Source organism: Corythoichthys intestinalis, chromosome 2 (genome assembly GCF_030265065.1).
Source record: "Corythoichthys intestinalis isolate RoL2023-P3 chromosome 2, ASM3026506v1, whole genome shotgun sequence".
NCBI lineage: Eukaryota > Metazoa > Chordata > Actinopteri > Syngnathiformes > Syngnathidae > Corythoichthys > Corythoichthys intestinalis.
Window position 1 is genome coordinate 62,509,653 of NC_080396.1, and position 20,545 is coordinate 62,530,197.

Consider the following 20,545-nt stretch of genomic DNA (forward strand, 5'->3'; position numbering starts at 1 on the left):
AGTCATCTTATGCACTAAATATTTTCATTATTATTATTATTATTAAATTAATTATAGGGTAACACGTTACAATAAGGGTCTCTAAATTAACATTAATTAATGCGTTTTTAGACAATAAATAATGTTTAAGTAACATTACAATAATTAATATAATTGGTTATCAAACATTTATTAATATATTCATTAACATGAGTTAAAGCATTAGTTAATGCATAACCAGACAGTAACTAATGGTTTGGTAAAATAAAAAAATAAAAAAATAAAAATGTATATATATATATATATATATATATATATATATATATATATATATATATATATATATATATATATATATATATATATATATATATATATATATATATATATATACTGGACTGTCTCAGGAAATTAGAATACACAATATTCTAATTTCCTGAGACAGTCCTGTGTATATATACAGGACTGTCTCAGGAAATTAGAATACACAATATTCTAATTTCCTGAGACAGTCCTGTATATATACACAGGACTGTCTCAAAAAATTAGAATATTGTGTATTCTAATTTCCTGAGACAGTCCAGTATATATATATATATATATATATATATATATATATATATATATATATATATATATATATATATATATATATATATATATATATATATATATATATATATATATATATATATATATATATATATATATATATATATATATAGGCCTATAGGTTTTATAGGTCTATATAGGTTTAGGGTTAGGGTTTGTTAACTTAAGCATTTATAATTTCTTAGTTAAGGGACACAAATGCTACACTTCACAATAAGGGTGTAAAAAGAATTCAGTAATGATTAATAAAGGTTAAAGGGGGTGACTTAAGCATTTATAATTTCTTAGTTAAGGGACACATGTGCTACACTTTACAATAAGGGTCCAAAAAGCATTCAGTAATGCTTGATAAAGGTGAAGGTGGGGTGGGGGGGACTTAAGTATTTATAATTTCTTAGTTAAGGGACACATTTGCCACACTTTATAATAAGGGTCAAAAAAACATTCAGTAATGGTTAATTAAGGTTGAAGTCAGCTTAGCATCACCCAAGGACTCACAGAGCAATGTTTCTCATTTTAAAATTTTATAATCACTTACTAGTACCAGTATACATTAATAACTATTTACTAATGCACTAATGTCTTTGTAAATTAATGTTAAATAATGTATTTATACAGTATATTATAACCTAACCTTAAGTATGGTATTATTTCACGTGAACATACCTCATAAGTATTACTTAACCTTAATTAACCATTACTAAATGCTTTTTGGACCCTTATTGTAAAGTGTAGCACATGTGTCCCTTCACTAAAAAATTAATTACTGTCTGCTTATGCATTAACGAATGCATTAACTAATGTTAATTCATATATTACTAAATGTTAAATAAGGCATTATATGAATTATTGTAATGTTACTTAAACATTAGTTATTGTCTTAAAATGCATGTGCTAATGCATTAACTTAATGCATTAACTTAATGCATTAACTCATGTTAATTAATATATTAATGAATGTTAGATGAGGGATGTCATGTTGTCATGTTAGTTAAACATTAGTTATTGCCTAAAAGTGCATTAACTAATGTTAATTAAGGGACATTTTTGTAAAGTGTTACCAATTACAGTTAAAATAGTTTCTTTCCCAAAAAGGGTTAAGAAACATATGTTGTATTTGTGTTCAAGACTATTTCCTTTTGTCTGCTAGGACCATGTTTTCAAGATCAACCCATCTAACATGGAAGACGGCAAAGGGAAGAGTCCATATGATCCTCGCCATGATGCTGCATCTGTACTCGTAGGTAACTGTGACCACATTATACATAATTTTGAATGGATTTATTTTGTGTGTCCTCAGTGCTTTTATTTGAATGAATATTTAGTTCAAAAAGCTCCTAAAAGGTCATATTATATGTTTTTGTCAGAAAAATATATCATTGTACATTCTGTTTACAAGGTGATGAGCTGTACGCAGGTGTAGCCACAGATTTAATGGGGCGGGACTTCACCATCTTTAGAAGTCTGGGGAAACGCCCTTCCATTCGCACAGAGCAGCACGACTCCCGTTGGCTCAATGGTTTGTTTTCACTCAAACTTCACCATTTTCTTTGTGGAAAAAACTTAACATTCACTGACATTTTTTTGTTCCTCGTTTTATGTTTGCCAGAGCCTAAATTTGTCGGCTCCTTTTGGGTCCCAGAAAGTGAAAATCCTGATGATGATAAAGTATTTTTCTTCTTCCGTGAGACTGCAGTGGAGGCTCAAGGATTGGGAAAATCCACATACTCCCGCATTGGACAACTATGCAGGGTAAAAAAGTGTTCTGTGTCCAAGATATTTTTTGGTGCACTTTTGATTTATTTCTATTTAAAATAATGTACATTTTTCATTGGTCTAAAAATGGATCTAAGAAAAATAAAGGGGCATTTGACTTTTGTATTTAATTTATCTGAGTATGAATGATCAATTTAAAGCATTCTTTATAATGATGTCCGATTAGTTTGAAGTGATCTGTAACTGAATTTTGAACGTCTTTTCAATAGAATGACATGGGCGGTCAAAGAAGTTTGGTGAATAAGTGGACGACATTCCTCAAAACCCGCCTGATCTGTTCGGTACCGGGAGCCGATGGCAGTGACACCTACTTTGATGAGCTGCGTGAGTGGAACTCTGATAATTATTTGCTCATTTTAACCCCTTCAGAGACTGTGGTCACCATAGTGGACAACTATTCAAAACTTTGTACTTAAGACCTTTTAACCTTTTATTAGCAATTATACTGTATATATGGGGATATTCAAATATAATTCGGACTGGAGAAATGTGGCCGAATGGTGACAAAGAGAGGGAAGTTAGTCCAGACAGAGAGTGGTGCACTTCCAGAGGGCAGGATAGAAGATGTTGAGGAGAGCTACAAGTACCTTGGAATACCCCAGGCAAATGGTTACCACAAAGAGGCAACTAGGAAAGTTGCAATGGTCAAGTATTTGCAACTAGTAAGGCAAGTTCTGAGAAGTCAGCTCAACGGCAAGAACAAGATCCGAGCAATTAATAGCTGTGCCCGACCAGTGATCAGATACCCTGCTGGAATAATAAGCATACCGAAGGAGAAGTTCAGAGCACTGATGTGAAAACACGGAAACTGCTCAGCATGCACGGAGGGTTCCACCCCAAGTTAATGCCAGACAAAGAATACATGGAAGCCATAACCAAGTTATGGGTACAGTGTACAGAAACATCTGTGCAGAGTATGGACTGGAGACACCTAGATCGCAATGGGAAACACCTCCCAAGGTGGTGGAAAATGAGAGGGCTACAGTGGTGCCCATGTTCATAGGAGCAATAGGGCCCGGATCCTTCACACTGGAGAAGTGGCTCCAGCAGATACCTGGAGTAACTACAGACATCTCTGTCCAGAAGAGCACAGTCCTAGGCCCCGAGCTTGAGATAAACAGCCACCCACTCTACCAGGAGAGATGGGGGTGAGGGTGAGGAAAGAGGCAGTTACATTCATTTTGACAATTACAATTCACCGGCTCTCCACTGGTTTACATTACAAGTAACAAAACAAACAAAAAAAACAAAACAAATGTCTGAAAGGGAGTGGGACAAAGAAAATGTATTAAATCCCACCCGAAATTCTCATTTCTAATGCACATTCATATATTTTCCTGCAACCTATTGCTTTAAATTGCATATGGCAGGATAAAAAAGTCTTGTATAGCATTATTGTGTAAATTAGAATCATATTTTGAGACAATTCGACTATATACAACAATTTGGCAAAGCGCAGATGACAAGAAATTAGTCTTTTAAGCTGCTGTTTAGCCCCGCCTGCCATTATAGCGCTCTAGCGTCCCCAACAGGAGGATGATATCGGCAGAGTCGTGGTTTCATCTGATTTAGAATTCAGCCCATTGAGGGAGAATTATACAGAATGAGGAAAATGCGACAAAGAGAGCCGCGCAATGTCATTGTTTCAATCTCTCTACTCCAATATTTTCACTGGATATTCTTTTTGTCTCTGTATTTTTCCCCAATTGCTAAATAAATGGTATAGTCATGACAAATAACAGTCTTGTGCTAAGTGGAATATGAAATATTAAAAATGCATTTATTCATTACGACATGGCAAAATTACTCCATAATGGTCAAAACTGTCTACTTTTTGCACTTTCCCGAACGATATTTTATGCCGTCGGAGGTAGTCCAGCTTTTGTCATTTCCCTGCCCCGGCTTTAGAGAGCGTAAACAAAGCAGGAGACGTGACTGCTAGTCGACATGCTAACCCAAACCGAGTGATGTTTCAAAGTCTTCGAAGCGAAAAATAACTCAAACTTACCCCGTACCATGTCACACCACGGCGGGGTTGTCGATTGTCTTCGCCGATCGGCAACCCGCCCAGCGGCAAGCAAGTTACAGCTTGTCGTTCCCCTGCTGCGGGCAGGAGAGCTCGTTTGCCGGGGAAGCAGCTGGAGAATAGACCTGAAAAGCCACTGATCGTCGGCCGAGTGGCATTCTCGGTGGACAAGAAGCATGTCAGCCACAAAATGAAAGCCACCACCGTATTAAAACGTGTGCCATGATCCCAGTATTTGACATAATACAAAATACGATGTTTACTGACTTCCTCGTAAGTCCAATGGTCCCACAGTTGTCACACACTTGGTTTGGCCGATCTCAGGGTGAATGGGAACTATCTGAAACCACAAAAAGGCTCACACGCCTCTCCCTGGTGCAGCTACAAAAGCCTGCAGCCGTTTGGCTGGCATGATGCGAAAAATAAACGAATTAATCCGCAAAATCAGCTGAATCTGCATGCTTTAAAGCACTGCTGTACTGTGAGATGCTGACCCGGGTGACGTCATATTTGCATTCGTCCTAAACCCGAGACTGGAGCCAGAAGTCACTCATTTTCATGGTGCGGGATTCAAAAATTGAATTTATAAAATCATAGCTTCCACACACATCCAAGCGGTCCATTTCATTCAGGAGCATAAAACACCGCGTGAAATATGAAAGGCAAGGCAAGGCAAGGCAAATTTATTTATATAGCACAATTCAACACAAGGCAATTCAAAGTGCTTTACATCACATGAAGACCATAAAAATCACATTTAAATCAACACAACGTAAAAACCAAAACAAATGATCGCATTTAATCACAGAATAAAAATAAATAAATAAAAATAAAACAAAAATAAAAATAAAGCAAAAACTACTACTCCTAATAATCATTGAAATCAGCAATGGAGATAAGCACAAGAGGAATAGAAGGCAGGTAGGTTGAAATATATAGACAGTTATGGATATGCAGTGCCAAACAAAAGCGTTTTTAGCCCTGATTTAAAGGAGCTAACAGTTTGAGCATACTTCAGACGTTCGGGTAACTTGTTCCAGAGGTGAGGAGCATAATAACTAAATGCTGCCTCACCCTGCTTGGTTCTTGTTCTTAAAACATGCAGAAGACCCGTTCCAGACGACCTTAGGGGTCTAGATGTCTCATAGGAATCTAACAAGTCAAGCATGTATTTTGGTCCAAGGCCATTAAGTGTTTTGTAGACGAGCAGTAGTATTTTATAGTCTATCCTTTGACTCACTGGAAGCCAGTGTAGCGATTTCAAAACCGGTGTAATGTGGTCCAGCTTCCTTGTATTTGTGAGGACTCTGGCTGCAGCATTCTGTACTAGCTGCAGCTTCCTGACTGATTTTTTTATCAAGACCTGTAAATATACCGTTGCAGTAGTCCAATCTGCTGAAAATGAATGCATGCATAAGTTTTTCCATGTCTTGTTGAGTCAGAAGCCCCTTAATTCTGGTTATATTTTTTAGGTGGTAATAAGCGGATTTAGTGACGGACTTTAGATGGCTATCAAATTTTAGGTCTGAGTCAATAATTACGCCAAGGTTTCTGACTTGATTTGTAGCTGTAAGTGACATTGTGCCGAGTTGGCCGCTTATCTTTGACCTTTCCTTTTTTGGCCCAAAAATGATCACCTCTGTCTTCTCCACATTTAACTGGAGAAAATTCTGGCACATCCATACATTGATTTGACGAATGCATTTACTCAGGGAGACTAAGGGACTATAATCATGTGGGGACACAGAAATGTACAGTTGTGTGTCATCTGCATAGGCGTGATAGGAGATGTCATACTGTTCCATTATCTGAGCTAACGGAAGCATATAGATGTTAAATAAGAGTGGTCCAAGAATTGACCCTTGAGGGACTCCACACGTGAATTTGGTTCGTTCTGACTGATAATTTCCAATTGACACAAAGAAATCTCTATCATACAAATAGGATGTGAACCACCGAAGAATAGTGTCAGTAAGCCCTACCCACTGCTCCAATCTGCTGAGTAGTATGTTGTGATCAACCGTGTCAAATGCGGCGCTGAGATCCAATAGTAGCAGAACAGATGATTTGCCTGCATCAGTATTCCGACGAATATCATTTAGGACTTTGATAAGCATGGTCTCGGTGCTGTGTTGTGGCTGAAATCCAGACTGAAATGAGTTAAAAAGATTGTTTTGCATCATAAAAGTCTGGATCTGTTCAAACACAACCCTTTCGATAATTTTCCCCAGGAATGTCAGATTTGATATTGGCCTGTAATTACTAATGGTTGAGGCATCCAGATTAGGTTTTTTTAGGAGAGGTTTTATTACTGCAGTTTTTAAAGTCTGAGGAAACTCTCCTGTTTGGAGGGAAGTATTTATAATCTGAAGTATGTCTGGGGCTATGCAATGAAAAACAGTTTTGAAAAAGTTTGAAGGAAGGATGTCAAGGCAGCATGTTGTGGGCTTTAATTTCGACACAATTTCTGTTAAAGTGGCATAGTCTAGGAGGCTAAACTGTCTAAGATTGACGTGGGGGACATTTTGGGAGGCGTTTAGTGTAACATTTGTTAATCCGGAGTTGCACACAGTCTGTCTAATCTTTAGTACTTTGTGTGTAAAGAATGCTGCGAAATTATTACAGGACACCTCAGATGCCAATTCCTGAGGTATTGATGCTTGTGGGTTTGTCAGTTTGTCAACAACAGAAAATAGTGTGCGAGTATTGTTGGTGTTTCTACTAATGATCTCTGAAAAATATGATTGTCTAGCATTTTTCAGTTCCTGGTTGTATTTGCGAAGACTCTCTTTGTAGATATCATAAAAAACTAGGAGTTTGTTTTTTCGCCATCTGCGTTCTGCTCGTCTACAAACTTGCTTTTGTTTTATAGCTAGTATGGCATTTCTCCAGGGTGACCTCTTCTTTCTTGACAAAGTTTTTGTCTTAATCGGGGCAATAGTGTCCATTACAGTCATCACACTGGAACTGAAACTATTTACAAGTTCTTCCACTGGAGCTATTGTAGGGGTTAATGATGAGGCATAGGCCTGTGTGAATAACGCACATTTGTTATTACTTATGTAACGCTTCCTAATCACCACTGTTTCCCTTTTCAGAGGATGGACAGGGGTGGTCATTTTAAACATAATGCAGTAGTGATCAGACAGAGCAACATCATTCACTGTGACCTCAGAGATGTTAAGACCTTTGGATATTATTAAGTCCAGTATGTGCCCTCTGTTATGTGTTGGAACGGTGACATGCTGAGATAAACCAAATGTATCCAAAATATTTAAAAGCTCTCTAGCACATCCTTCTTCAGGATTATCAACATGAGTGTTAAAGAAAACAACATGCTTTTTGGTGTCATACGCACTTTAAGTATTTATATTTTAAACTTTTTTTTTTTTCCTAACAAACATAAAGAACAATACAAGCAATAGTAAAACGTCATGCAGAGGGTAATTTTTCTCTATCAAAAAAGAAAAAAAAGATTATTAATTATTTATAATACTATATGTGTGTGTATATATATATATATATGTACACACACATATATATGTATACATATATGTGTGTGTGTGTGTATGTGTATATAGTATAAATATTTTTTAAAATTGTATTACTATTATAAAAATATTTTTGAACCAATACAATGTTAATAAAACTAAATGAATGAAACTAAAATGAATAAAAACAGAAATATACGTTAGTTACAGCCCCAAGTAACTGTCAAAAAGTTTATTTTATTTTAATTGTTTTAACGCATTGCACACCTTTGATGGCAATAGACATCCACTTTATTTAAACAAATGTTTATTCGCCTAAACGGCCATCAGTGGCAGCCAATGAGTCAAATGAGTGCCCTGTAAGGGTAATAAAACAAAAACAAAAAACATTATTTGTGGATGACTTTTGGTCATCTTTTGTGGTTTTCCTTTTCCAACAACCATCTTATTTATGCAGCTGCGGAGTCAAATATCAGGTCGTATCTTTGGGCTAGAATGTGATATCTCGGGGTCGTACTTTTTTTGTCTGTCCATGGAAGCACAAATAAGTAGAAAGCTACTTTTTGCCTGTGGCCACATCAGTTTATCACTTCAAAGTAAAAGGTGTCTCTTATTGTCTGGAGAAGCTTGAGAAATGAAAATGAAATCTTTCTACTTTTTGGTGAGCCTGGTTTTGCCAGACAGTTTGTTTTTTGGAGACTTACAGGTCCTTTCAGTCTTTTTAAAAATATTCATATTCATGCACTAAAAAAAATTGGTGTACTATCTATTTCTGACACATCCATATCAAATGGTTATGGTGACCTATAGTGTGTAGTACATTTTTTCTGATGTCCTAAAAGCCGCTGTAAGATATTGTTTTAAAAGGATATCTGACATGACAACAAATGGATTTGATATAGATAGATTGTTGGATGTCCTGAGGCACAGAAATTGCTCAAATGTCTGTGGAAGACATGGCCATAGGGTGTGTATATTTCTCTTAAACCTTGACCTCCGAACCCCCTTTGAAATATGTGTGTCCATCCTTAGGCGACGTATTCCTGCTGCAAACGAAGGATAGAAAGAATCCACTGGTCTACACTGTCTTCTCCACTTCCAGGTCAGACTTCATTGGCGGACAATATTTGTGTGTATGAATGTGTGCGGGCGCGGATGCATTTGACCCAACTCTCCCTGTCCCCCAGCAGCAGTGTATTTAAAGGCTCAGCTGTGTGTCTTTACTCCATGAATGACATCCGGAGGGCCTTTCTGGGGCCATTTGCTCACAAAGAGGGGCCCAACTACCAGTGGGTCCCCTTCCAGGGAAAAGTGCCTTATCCCCGCCCAGGAATGGTATGTCCAACACATTAGAACATACTTTAGCATCAATCCAATTCTTCTTCATTCCAATTTCTTTGAAGTAAACCACAAAGTGCTGTATTTATATTCGGCTGTCTAACTTTATTGAGCTATAAGATTTAACATTGAGAGGTTCCCGACCAACAAACAAGTTCTCAGAAAACATAATATGAGCGGAATGATTTCCATATTGTGTTCTGTATAACAAGAAAGCAGCCCGTGGAAGCGCATTTGCAGAGTCAACTGAGCTGAACATTGCCAAAGACATGACTTTCCAGTCATACATTGCTAAAGCTGTTAGCTTTTGACCTGAGCTATATGTTTCTAAGCCGCAAATATTTTGCCGAGGTCGCCTTGCCTCACCTCTGAAACACTGCATTTGAATGAAGTGAAAAAGTGGAGCGACGGGTGGATTTGGTTTGCGGTGATTTGGTTGCTCTACTCCACTCTTGGGGTTTAATTGTGCCTTCTGTTAACTACAGAAAGAATATTTCTAGGTTTTGCTTGTCACCATCTCAGGTATATGAATACCACTTAACCAATATTTACAGAACAGTTAGGTAATAGTGGATAATTTCTCGCACAGTTGCATGCACCATGGAACCTACCTTCTTTGTATTTTAAGTATTGCAAATTGAATATAACACGAATAGTCTAAACCACGATTGTCCAAACATTTTTCTCCGCTATCAGAAAAATCCCTCCACTTTCCTTTGATCAAAACAGGAGCGGAATCGGGTAAAAAATGATCGGGTTTTAAAAATGTAATTTTTAATATTAACTCATTGGCTGCCATTGACAGCGATAGACGTCTAACTCTGGCACACTAGCAGCGATCAAACGATCGCTTCCAACCCTCTCACTATAAAAGGATTGGACTTCTATTGCCCTCAATGGCAGAGAAACATGATCATTTAATGCCATATTCCCCAGTTGAAGTAATGTGTATGATGCTCAAAGGCAGTCAATGAGTTAAGGGCTACAAGCAACAAAATAATACAGAGGTATAAGAATATTGTAAAATATATCTATTTATATTTACTGGACTGTCTCAGAAAATTAGAATACACAATATTCTAATTTTCTGAGACAGTCCTGTACATTAATCCACCATTTAAAGCAGGGGTGTCCAAACTTTTTGCAAAGGGGACCAGATTTGGCGTGGTAAAAATGTGGGGGGCCGACCTTGGCTGACGTCCTTTACATAGAACAATATACAGGACTGTCTCAGAAAATTAGAATATTGTGTATTCTAATTTTCTGAGACAGTCCAGTATAGTACTGAAACAAAATTTTCAGAACAAAAAGAAAATGTCCAGCGACAGCAAAAAAAAAAGAAAAAGAAAAAAAAAATCACTACCAAGATAGCTCAGTTCAGCATATTGGATTATTTTTCACATAAATTTATACATGTGCAAAAAAAAAATTAAAAGCTGACAAGTTTCCTTTGGTGATTTCAACCGGTGGTCAGGTTTTGACCCCAGAGTTAATGGCGCTGTTTAAGCTCCATCTAATGTTAAAGATGAGAAGGGCACAAGAATGTAGGCTGAACCAAAAGCTGCTTGTGTGGGCCATATTCAATTATATGTTCATCATTTCCTGTGGGCCAATAAACCTGGGCAGCAGGCCACGGTTGGCCTGCGGGGCGTAGGTTGGACACCATCGTCTAACCCCAATCTCAGTAAGCACAGCCGTATAACAAAAATACAAATGCATAAATACTTTGCAGCACTGAATTAAACTGCTTTATTTATTTCCACAGTAGTTACAATGCCTTTGTGTGGCTCAGCATGCCCTGTCAGCAGCATTTGCTCCACAGCCACCCAAATTTCTTCCACACATGAACAGCCTCCATTGTACAGTATGCAGTGGGCTCCGAACTGTAATTGGATTTGACTTACAGTAAAAACCTCTTGTCCAATAATTAATCCACTGTGATGTACAATTAACTATTTATAGTTTGCAAATGGAGTGACCAACTGTGCAGTAATTAAAAGCTGGAGAAGTCCGTATGCCAGATCTCAAAATGTTTCCGTTTGCGTTGTTCATCTGTGAAACAATTCAAAGTTGCCAATTTCCTTTTCACAACATTGTTGTTTGGTTTTTATCATAAGAAAATGTGAAAATTATTGTTTATTTTATTTCCAACAGTGTCCCAGTAAGACCTTTGGCAGCTTTGAGTCCACCAAGGGTTTTCCAGATGACGTGATTCAGTTTGCTCGACATCACCCTCTGATGTACAACCCAGTGTACCCCATGACCAGACGGCCCGTTTTTGTCAGAACTAATGTGGAATACAGCTTCACCCAGATCACCGTAGACAGGGTCAACGCTGCCGATGGACAGTATGATGTGATGTTTATCGGCACAGGTAAAGTCACTGAGCTCAGGCCCTCCACCTACCACAGTCCAACAAAGCCTTTTAAAATCCTTGTTCCCTTTGGGCACTCTATAGGCAAAACCCCATTCCAACAAAAGTGATCATTCACTGTCACCACCTCTCAGTTCACAATGGATTGAGTTTCTATTGCTGTGAATAGCAGCCATAGAGTTAAAGACAGATCAAGATTCTAGGTTAAAAGTCCAAATATTTCCTATTAGGTCAGTCATATTTTTGTCTCAACAAAACTAGAGTTGTCCGATAAAGACTTTTTAACCGATGCTGATACTGTCCAACTACCAAAATCCAATACCAATATCAAACAGATACCGATATATGCGGTCGTGGACTTAACATACAGTGGGGCAAATAAGTATTAAGTCAACCACCAATTGTGCAACGTCTCCTACTTGAAAAGATTAGAGAGGCCTGTAATTGTCAACATGGGTAAATCTCAGCCATGAGAGACAGAATATGGAAATAAAGCAGAAAATAACGTTGTTTTATTTTCTAAAAAATTATTTCCAAATTGGAGTGGAAAATAAGTATTTGGTCACCTACAAACAAGCAAGATTCCTAGCTGTCAAAGAGGTCTAACTTCTTCTTACGAGGTCTAACGAGGCTCCACTCATTACCTGTATTAATGGCACTTGTTTTAACTCATTAGAAGACACCTGTCCACAACCCTCAGTCAGTCACACTCCGAACTCCACTATGGCCAAGACCGAGCAGTCGAAGGACACCAGAGACAAAATTGTAGACCTGCCCCAGGCTGGGAAGACTGAATCTGCAATAGGAAAAACACTTGGTGCTGATTCTGCAATAGGTAAAACATTTGGTATAAAGAAATCAACTGTGGGAGCAATTATTAGAAAATGGAAGACATACAAGACCACTGATAATCTCCCTCGATCTGGGGCTCCATGCAAGATCTCACCCCGTCGTGTCAAAATGATATCAAGAACGGTGAGCAAAAATCCCAGAATCAAACGGGTGGACCTAGTGAATGACCTACAGAGAGCTGGGACCACAGTAACAAAGGCTACTATAAGTAACACAATGCGCCACCAGGGACTCAAATCCTGCACTGCCAGACGTGTCCCCCTGCTGAAGCCAGTACAACTTTTTGGTAGAAACACAGGTTCTCGTGTTTGGAGGAGAAAGAATACTGAATTGCATCCGAAGAACACAATACACACTGTGAAGCATAGGGGTGGAAAAATCATGCTTTGGAGCTGTTTTTCTGCAAAGGGACCAGGACGACTGATCTGTGCATAGGAAAGAATGAATGGGGCCATGTATCGAGATATTCTGAGTGAAAATCTCCTTCCATCAGCAAGGGCATTGAATATGAGATGTGGCTGGGTCTTTCAGCATGACAATGATCCCAAAGACACAGCCAGGATAACAAAGGAGTGGCTTCGTAAGAAGCATTTCAAGGTCCTGGAGTGGCCTAGCCAGTCTCCAGATCTCAACCCCATAGAAAATCTGTGGAGGGAGTTGAAAGTCCGTGTTTCCCAACGACAGCCCCAAAACATCACTGCTCTAGAGGAGATCTGCATGGAGGAATGGGCCAAAATACCAGCAGCAGTGTGTGAAAAGCTTGTGAAGAGTTACAGAAAACGTTTGGCCTCCGTTATTGCCAACAAAGGGTACATAACAAAGTATTGAGATGAACTTTTGAATACTTATTTTCCACCATGATTTGCAAATAAATTCTTTAAAAATCAAACAATGTGATTTTCTGTTTTTTTTTCCACAGTCTCTCATGGTTGAGGTTTACCCATGTTGACAATTACAGGCCTCTCTAATATTTTCAAGTGGGAGATCTTGCACAATTAGTGGTTGACTAAATACTTATTTGCCCCACTGTATTATGGCTAATTGTATTGTGATGCCTAGGTCAAATGGTCTGCTTACATAACAAATCCCAGGCACCTTAGTTTGGAAACATCTAATGATCAATAAGCATAACTGATGTGCTAAGCGGTGACCAGCCCTTGTACAAAGGCAGAAGGCTTCTACATTCACTTTGAAGGCAACAAAACTGATCATGAAAAACCGATGTCAATATAGTGGTACCTCGACATACGATCGCATCGACATAGAATCCTTTTGACAGCCGACATAAAATTTGACTTGTCATTTGTCTCGACATGTGGCGACATGCTTGAAATACGCTGATTTATGACAGCGTCGCAATTTCATTGTTTTCCCGCAAGACGGGACGCACAGCGAAAACTCTTGTAAGATAGATCAACATGGGTCCCAAGAAGGTTAGTGCAGACGGTGGAAAAAGGTGATACTTACCATTGAAATTAGGAAGGAAAGGATAGAAACATATAAGCGTGGTGTGCGTGTGAGTGAACTGGCTTGACAAGATGGCCGGTGTCCTCTGACCCGTATCTTAGTTGCTGCTGTTAAAAAGCTCGTTGTTGGATCTCGGAATTGAGCTGACAGTCTGCCTTGAGGCGAGCAACAGTCTCCCAGCGGCCCCCAGGTAGAACGCACGTAGTCTCGATATGTGTCCATCAACATTCAGTAAGTGTTGTTGTGAGGCATATCAACTTGTCTTCCCTTGCCTAACAGCGCTTTCCACCTGAAAACAAATGAACAAAAAACTTATAACACTTGCTTTTATGCGGTGCCATCCAATACATACTCATTAGAAACAGGCTAGCAGCAGATACAGTAGTTGTAGTAAATAATATCAAAGATCTTCATAATAACAATCATCATCGTAACAAAAATATCAAAGGCAACAAGTCGTTTCATTCGTAAGATTTTAGCTTTGGTATTTTTTTTTCGAGCACCGGACACATGAAAATGCAGGGATAGGAAGAACATACCTTCCATAACACAGCGGCAACATGACAACAAAAACAACCAGTCTTTGTGGTCGAACAAGCTTGGTTCCACATCTGCCTTCATGAACAGGTTTTCCCTCCTCTATCATGATGATGCCAGATGGGTGCAGTATTTCCAAAATTGTTTTTTTGGGGGGTTTTGATGAGTAATATTACTCCAGCTTCACTGTTGTTTTGGATGGAGAAATTCTAAAATGGAAGTTGCGAGCAGACATGCAGAAGTACCTCAGAAACTTGTCAATATCGGACAACTCTAATCAAAACCTATTCAACCTCCCCATTCCAAGGCCACATATCCAATTTCAATTGGATAAACTCAAAGGTTTAGCATTTTGTCCAACAATCAGAATTAAGACATGATATAAAGACACTATATTCACAAGTATTTGAGTTAAAGTGTTACACTAATGATCCAATCCAAATTAGATTCCGATTCTAGTTGTCAAAAACATCAGTTTATCCTTTGATCATAAGAAAAAATTCTGACTTGGATGATAATACAAATTAAAAATAATAAACATGCATGGTTGGTAGGCTGATTGAGCACACCAAATTGTCCAAGAATGGTTGTCTATCTCTATCTGCACTGCGACTGGCCAGCAACCAGTTCAGGGTGTACCCTGCCTCCTGCCCGTTGTTACCTGGGATAGGCTCCTGTGCCCCCAGGATAAGCGGTTCAGAAGATGAATAAAATAGCAAAACGTTAATTTCTACTGGAACTTATACTTTTGTTATATCTTGTCCTACTCTTTAGATAAAGGGACTGTACTGAAGGTCATCAATGTGCTAAAGGGGAGTTGGAACAACATGGAAGAACTTCTTTTGGAAGAGTTGGAGGTCTTTAAAGTATGAAAAATGATGATAGATAAACTGTTTGTAAATATTTACAAGTTATCAGGTCACTTCAATTATTATTTGCATATCCTCCGATTCTTAGGATGCATCATCTATCATCAACATGCAAATCTCCTCGAAACGGGTAAGTGCAACTAGGCCTCCTGGCATCCCTAAAATATATGCTGTCTCTAATTCGTCTCTGTGGTCTGTCACCGCAGCAACAACTCTACGTGGGCTCCAACACAGGCATTGCCCAGGTGCCCCTCCATCGATGCAGTGTGTATGGGAAAGCATGTGCTGAGTGCTGCCTGGCCCGGGACCCTTACTGTGCTTGGGACGGGACATCCTGCACGCGATATCTCCCGAACACCAAGAGGTTTTTGTCGACTACTAATCGAGAATCGTATTAATATATGTACATGAATGTAGTCAATATTTGTGTGTATTTAACAAGGTGATTTTTTTTTCCAGGCGATTTCGTCGCCAGGATGTGAGGAATGGTGATCCCAACACTCTTTGCTCAGGAGGTAAGCATTTATAATAACTGAATTTGTGCAATAAATCAATAATTTAAGGTTCTCCCTTAATTTGGGGTTATATTAATGGTGGTGACGAAGAGCACTAAAAGTGTCACCTTCTGTCACAAACAATCAAGTACTGCATTTTCTTATCTGCCTTATCTGCACGCTGCAGACCACCACAAGCACCACGTTGCTGAAAAGAAGCTGTACGGAGTGGAAGGAAGCAGCACTTTCTTGGAATGCATCCCCAAATCGCTTCAGGCTCAGGTCACGTGGACCTTTCAAAAACAACGAGACAAGCCACGAGAAGAGGTAATCATCAATAATAAACATATTCAGTCATTTGATTAACCTTAAATTATCGAGGTAAATTTAAGCACAAATAACTATCAAAAATGGAACATGTTTGTGTAAAAAATAAATTGTGGTCGTAACAACTCTTTGTGTGCCAGACAAACTGGCTCTTTTACTTTTAACTAGAACTACCAAGGGTGGATCAGTTGATACAAATCCCTTCTGTATCCAGAGAAGGGTTATCTGACCCTAATCAGCATATCTTTTGTGAATATTGAGGTCCTTATTAGTCATTCCCATTCACACTCGCAAAACCTTAGGGTTGGATTGCTCCAATTAGCTTCTTGAGTGTTTGCAGGGCAGGGGTGCCTTGGCTTTGTCGGACAGTGGACCGCTCAGGCAGGCAATCGAGCGGATAACCTACTGACATCTTCCAAAACCTGCAGTTTGCCTAGAGTACAAGGGACGGTGTAATAAAAACCAAAACAAAACCTTTTTTATGTGGTGACATATGACACTTTGCCCTTTTCCCGGAGCTAAGTGATGGAGGTTGTTGCTGAAGCAATTTTTCCTTCTGCGCCTTCTTTGCGCCCACATGAGAGTGAGTCAATTCCTTTGCAAGAACCACCAAGATGTCCACCCGTCTCTCTTTCCTTCCAGTGCATGCCTGACACACAACACATATGCATTCAGTGCTCCCATGTCAAACATATTGTAGAACACAGCGACTGGACATCTCAGTGTTCCTTGTGTTTGACAAAACAAAGGGAGACCTGGATTTGCAAATATTCAAGATGCTAATTGCAGCTATAAACAGTGAACCACCCCACTTCACACATAGGCAGCGACTCCACAGGAGTGTGTAAAGCCTGAGTTATACTCCCGCGTTGCGGTGACGGCGCAGTGACTACGGCGTCATTCGACATTCGATAGTTCTGCGGCGAGGGAACGCATTGCTCTGTAATTCCTCGCTAAGCCACTAGAGGGGTGTGGCGTTATGTTTGTACGGTTTTGGAGCATGGTTGTTGGCTTCCGCTAGTCTAGTTTAACGTAGAAAAAATAAACAATGCAAGATGGAACTCTTGAAAGTAAATACAGTGGTACCTCTACATACGAAGTTAATCCGTTCCAGGACCTTGTTTGTAAGTCGAAATGGTCGTATGTCGAGCAGGATTTTCCCATAGGAATACATTATAATTCCATTAATTCGTTCCACAGCCCAAAAACCTTCACTAAATCCTTAAAAAATACTGCTGGTACTATTACAAATGGCAATTACACATAGCAAAATAAATAAATTATAAATCAAAATCGGAATAATAATAATAATAATAATAATAATAATAATGATTCCTGTATTAATGTAACGAATCGGGTTCTAATGTGGCGGACGTTTTTTGCTGACCCTGAACGCACCGCGAGGCTGACGTGCCAGAGACAGACCGGTGAGCTTGAGTTTCACTTTCACTTTGAATGTTTTCTTGAGAACACCGTCAATTGCGGCAGACAGAAGGTGTTTTTGTTTTGAATAAGTTGTGAAATAAATGATAAAAACGTGGCGAAGTTGGCGATTTCTCTGGAGATGTTACCACAATAAGAATTGTCAGCTTAACTTATAAAGACTGGCGAACGATGGTCGGAGGAGGACCGTGGAGATGTATTGTTGAGCCATTTCACGGATGCCCACCCTACGCTCATATTTTTCTGTCATTTGCATCTTCATCTAGAAGGTAAGCGTCAACTTTTTCCTTGTTTCACCACCTGTACCAACCTTTTCTGAAACCAGTGTTGATTTGTCACACAAGAAAATCCGCCGTGCATTCGTCTGCGGTGCTGCCATTGTCGTCGTATTTCGAGCATGTCGTCAGATGTAGAAACAAATGGCGAGTCAAATTTTACGTCGGATGTCGAAAAGTTCGTGTGTCGAAGCGATCGTATGTAGAGGTACCACTGTATTCTGCTCATCAACACTGAATAAATGTTGAACATACAAATGTTGAGGGGCAGGCGACGCAGAAGACGGTTTCGAGGCGGTCTGGCCGACTTTTGATGCCGCACAGAGAGTTTTAGACTAGGGTGGAGAGAGCTAGCTGTGGCGGCTAGCTTCAAACTGGTGTCGAGCACTGTGTTCAAGGTCTGCAAAGCCCTCCAGCCCGATTTGTGTGCTCTGTCGATTGTGTGTTCTGGCATCTATGGAACTTCCCAAACCGTGTTGGGAGCCTTGATTTTAACGTTGTCATTAAAAGCACCGAGGCACTCTTAAACAGTGATGATGTATCGTGTGTGAACTGTCTGTTATTGAAAATTAAAGATCAAACAACTCTTTTGACACCAAATCTGTGCTTTATTCTTCATATACTTGAAGTGTGACACGTAAATTAGTCACAGACTCACAGCAAACATATGTACACAATAAATGATGAAGTGCACCAACCAAAAATACGACATAAAGGGATAAAAAGTTGGCAGTTTTTGGCCGACTGGGTCACCGCTTCATGTGGCCACTCGATTCCAAACACACACGTCTCGGTGGTTCTTCCGTTTTTTTTTTTTGTTTTTTTTTCAATCGCCGACCTTGCCATTTGACAATCACAATAATGTCTTGACGAGACTTGCTCTTCGATGATACTCCCGTCGGCTTGGTCCATTTTTGCGTGTAGAAAATGTTTGATTCTATTCTACAATGGCGGAAGTTTCGCGCTGAACCGGAAACAACAGTCTGAGCGGACCAATCACAGTCCGTTTCTGCCACGACATACGTGTCTACGTGACGCGAAGGTTAGAAAATTCGAGAGGAGCGCGTCAGGCTACGGTTCAGGGTCTTCCTTGACAGCGCAAGTCTGATGCGGAAGTATAACTCGGCCTTAAGGGGGTTGTATGCTTGATTCGGTGTTGGAGTGGTCTATTGTTTGACAAAGCCAAGTAGCCATTTTGGTATTGGGGTCATTTGACACCTTTCTGGTCTTTCTTTACAGCCCCAAAAAAGAAAAAAAAAAAAAAAAAACAGGACTTCCGGTGTTAAATCTCTTTGCAACAGTCAGTGAAAGGAGAAAATATTATTTCAGACTATGCCCGAAGCAATAGCTGATCAAGAAATGAAATGAAAAGTCCAAAAAACAAAACTCGTATTTTAACATATACTGGCAATTTGTTCTTGTTTGTCAAAATAATTGGGGGTTTATTTTCATTCTACCAATGATTTTTAACTGTTTTGGGGACAGTGGTCACTACGGTAGAAAGCTACTAAAAAGTTGACACTTAGATCTTCAAACCTTTATAGGGCCGTTTTTCATCATTTAAAAATACTTAAGTATTAGCAAATATTATGATAATTAAAAAAAAAAACTTTCTGTATTTTTTATATTATATTGTTAATCATTAAAAATACATGTATGAATCAATACAAGGTTAATAATAGTGAATAAAAACAGAAATACACACTGGTTACGGGCTCAAGTAGCACTCTAAAGTTGATTTTAAAAAATGTATATATATACATACATAATAGCTAACTCATTGTATGCCATTGATGGCAAATCAAGGGGCCTTGCTGTAAACACTCATTTTTCAGTGCCGTTGACGGCACTAGACGCCCAACCCATTGTGACTGTTGGAGGGCAAATGAACGAACGTTCATTCGCCTCCATGCGCCAATGAGTTCAATGTGTATCCTGTAAAGCAGGGGTGTCCAAACTTTAATCAAAGGGGGCAAAATTTGGTGGGGGGCCGACCTTGGCTGACGTTCTTTACATAGAACAATAATATTTAAGCAAATTTTAGCAAGCCCTTCTTTGTGTCATATTTGCTTTATTATTTTTTTAATTAAGAATTTCAGCAATCTCGCAACTAGCCTTTGTGGCGTTCTTTTGGCTCTCGGGCTCTTGCGAAATACTCCTGCTGTGAAATAAAACTAGCTTCAAGTTGCTTCAATTTCTTGCTGCGTATCTTCCCTGTAATGTTGCTGTACATGTCAGCGTGTCTTGTTTAGTAATATTGCCTTACATTGAACTCTTTAAAAACAGCGACTGTCTCTTTGCAAATGAGGCAGACACAGTTGTTGCGTATTTCAGTGAAGAAATACTCCAATTTCCACCTATCCTTGAAGTGTCGGCTGTCGCAGTCAACTGTCTTTTTTTTGTTGATTGTCGCCATTTTAGAAAATTGGGAGTGAAGGGTCACACGGGGTAATGTTGCTTGGAGTGCTGCTGCCTTTTAGTGGGTAAATGAGGAGCAGCATTTAGTGTGTAAGCTACATCATATGCTGGTAGCAGTACTGCTGACCAATTTATTAAGTCTGTGTGCGGGCCAGACGTTATTGATTTTATGACAGACACTGGGGGCCGGATGAAATTTGACCATGGGCCGCATTTGGCCCCCGGGCCGGACTTTGGACATGTCTGCTGTAAAGATAAAATGAATAA

The 20,545-nt window shown here is 39.2% G+C and overlaps 1 protein-coding gene across 2 annotated transcripts in view; it reads left to right on the top strand.

Annotated features, from left to right (window-relative positions):
- Positions 1-20,545, top strand: part of sema3b (sema domain, immunoglobulin domain (Ig), short basic domain, secreted, (semaphorin) 3B) — a 155,364-nt gene that overhangs the window by 131,933 nt on the left and 2,886 nt on the right. For both annotated transcript variants that reach the window (XM_057819369.1, XM_057819361.1), the window contains exons 6-17: positions 1,742-1,835; positions 1,991-2,110; positions 2,201-2,343; positions 2,577-2,691; positions 8,917-8,986; positions 9,075-9,219; positions 11,377-11,596; positions 15,227-15,318; positions 15,410-15,451; positions 15,528-15,685; positions 15,781-15,836; positions 16,003-16,142. In XM_057819369.1, the coding sequence (XP_057675352.1) occupies positions 1,742-1,835; positions 1,991-2,110; positions 2,201-2,343; positions 2,577-2,691; positions 8,917-8,986; positions 9,075-9,219; positions 11,377-11,596; positions 15,227-15,318; positions 15,410-15,451; positions 15,528-15,685; positions 15,781-15,836; positions 16,003-16,142 (1,395 nt within the window). The remainder of the gene's footprint in view (positions 1-1,741; positions 1,836-1,990; positions 2,111-2,200; positions 2,344-2,576; positions 2,692-8,916; positions 8,987-9,074; positions 9,220-11,376; positions 11,597-15,226; positions 15,319-15,409; positions 15,452-15,527; positions 15,686-15,780; positions 15,837-16,002; positions 16,143-20,545) is intronic.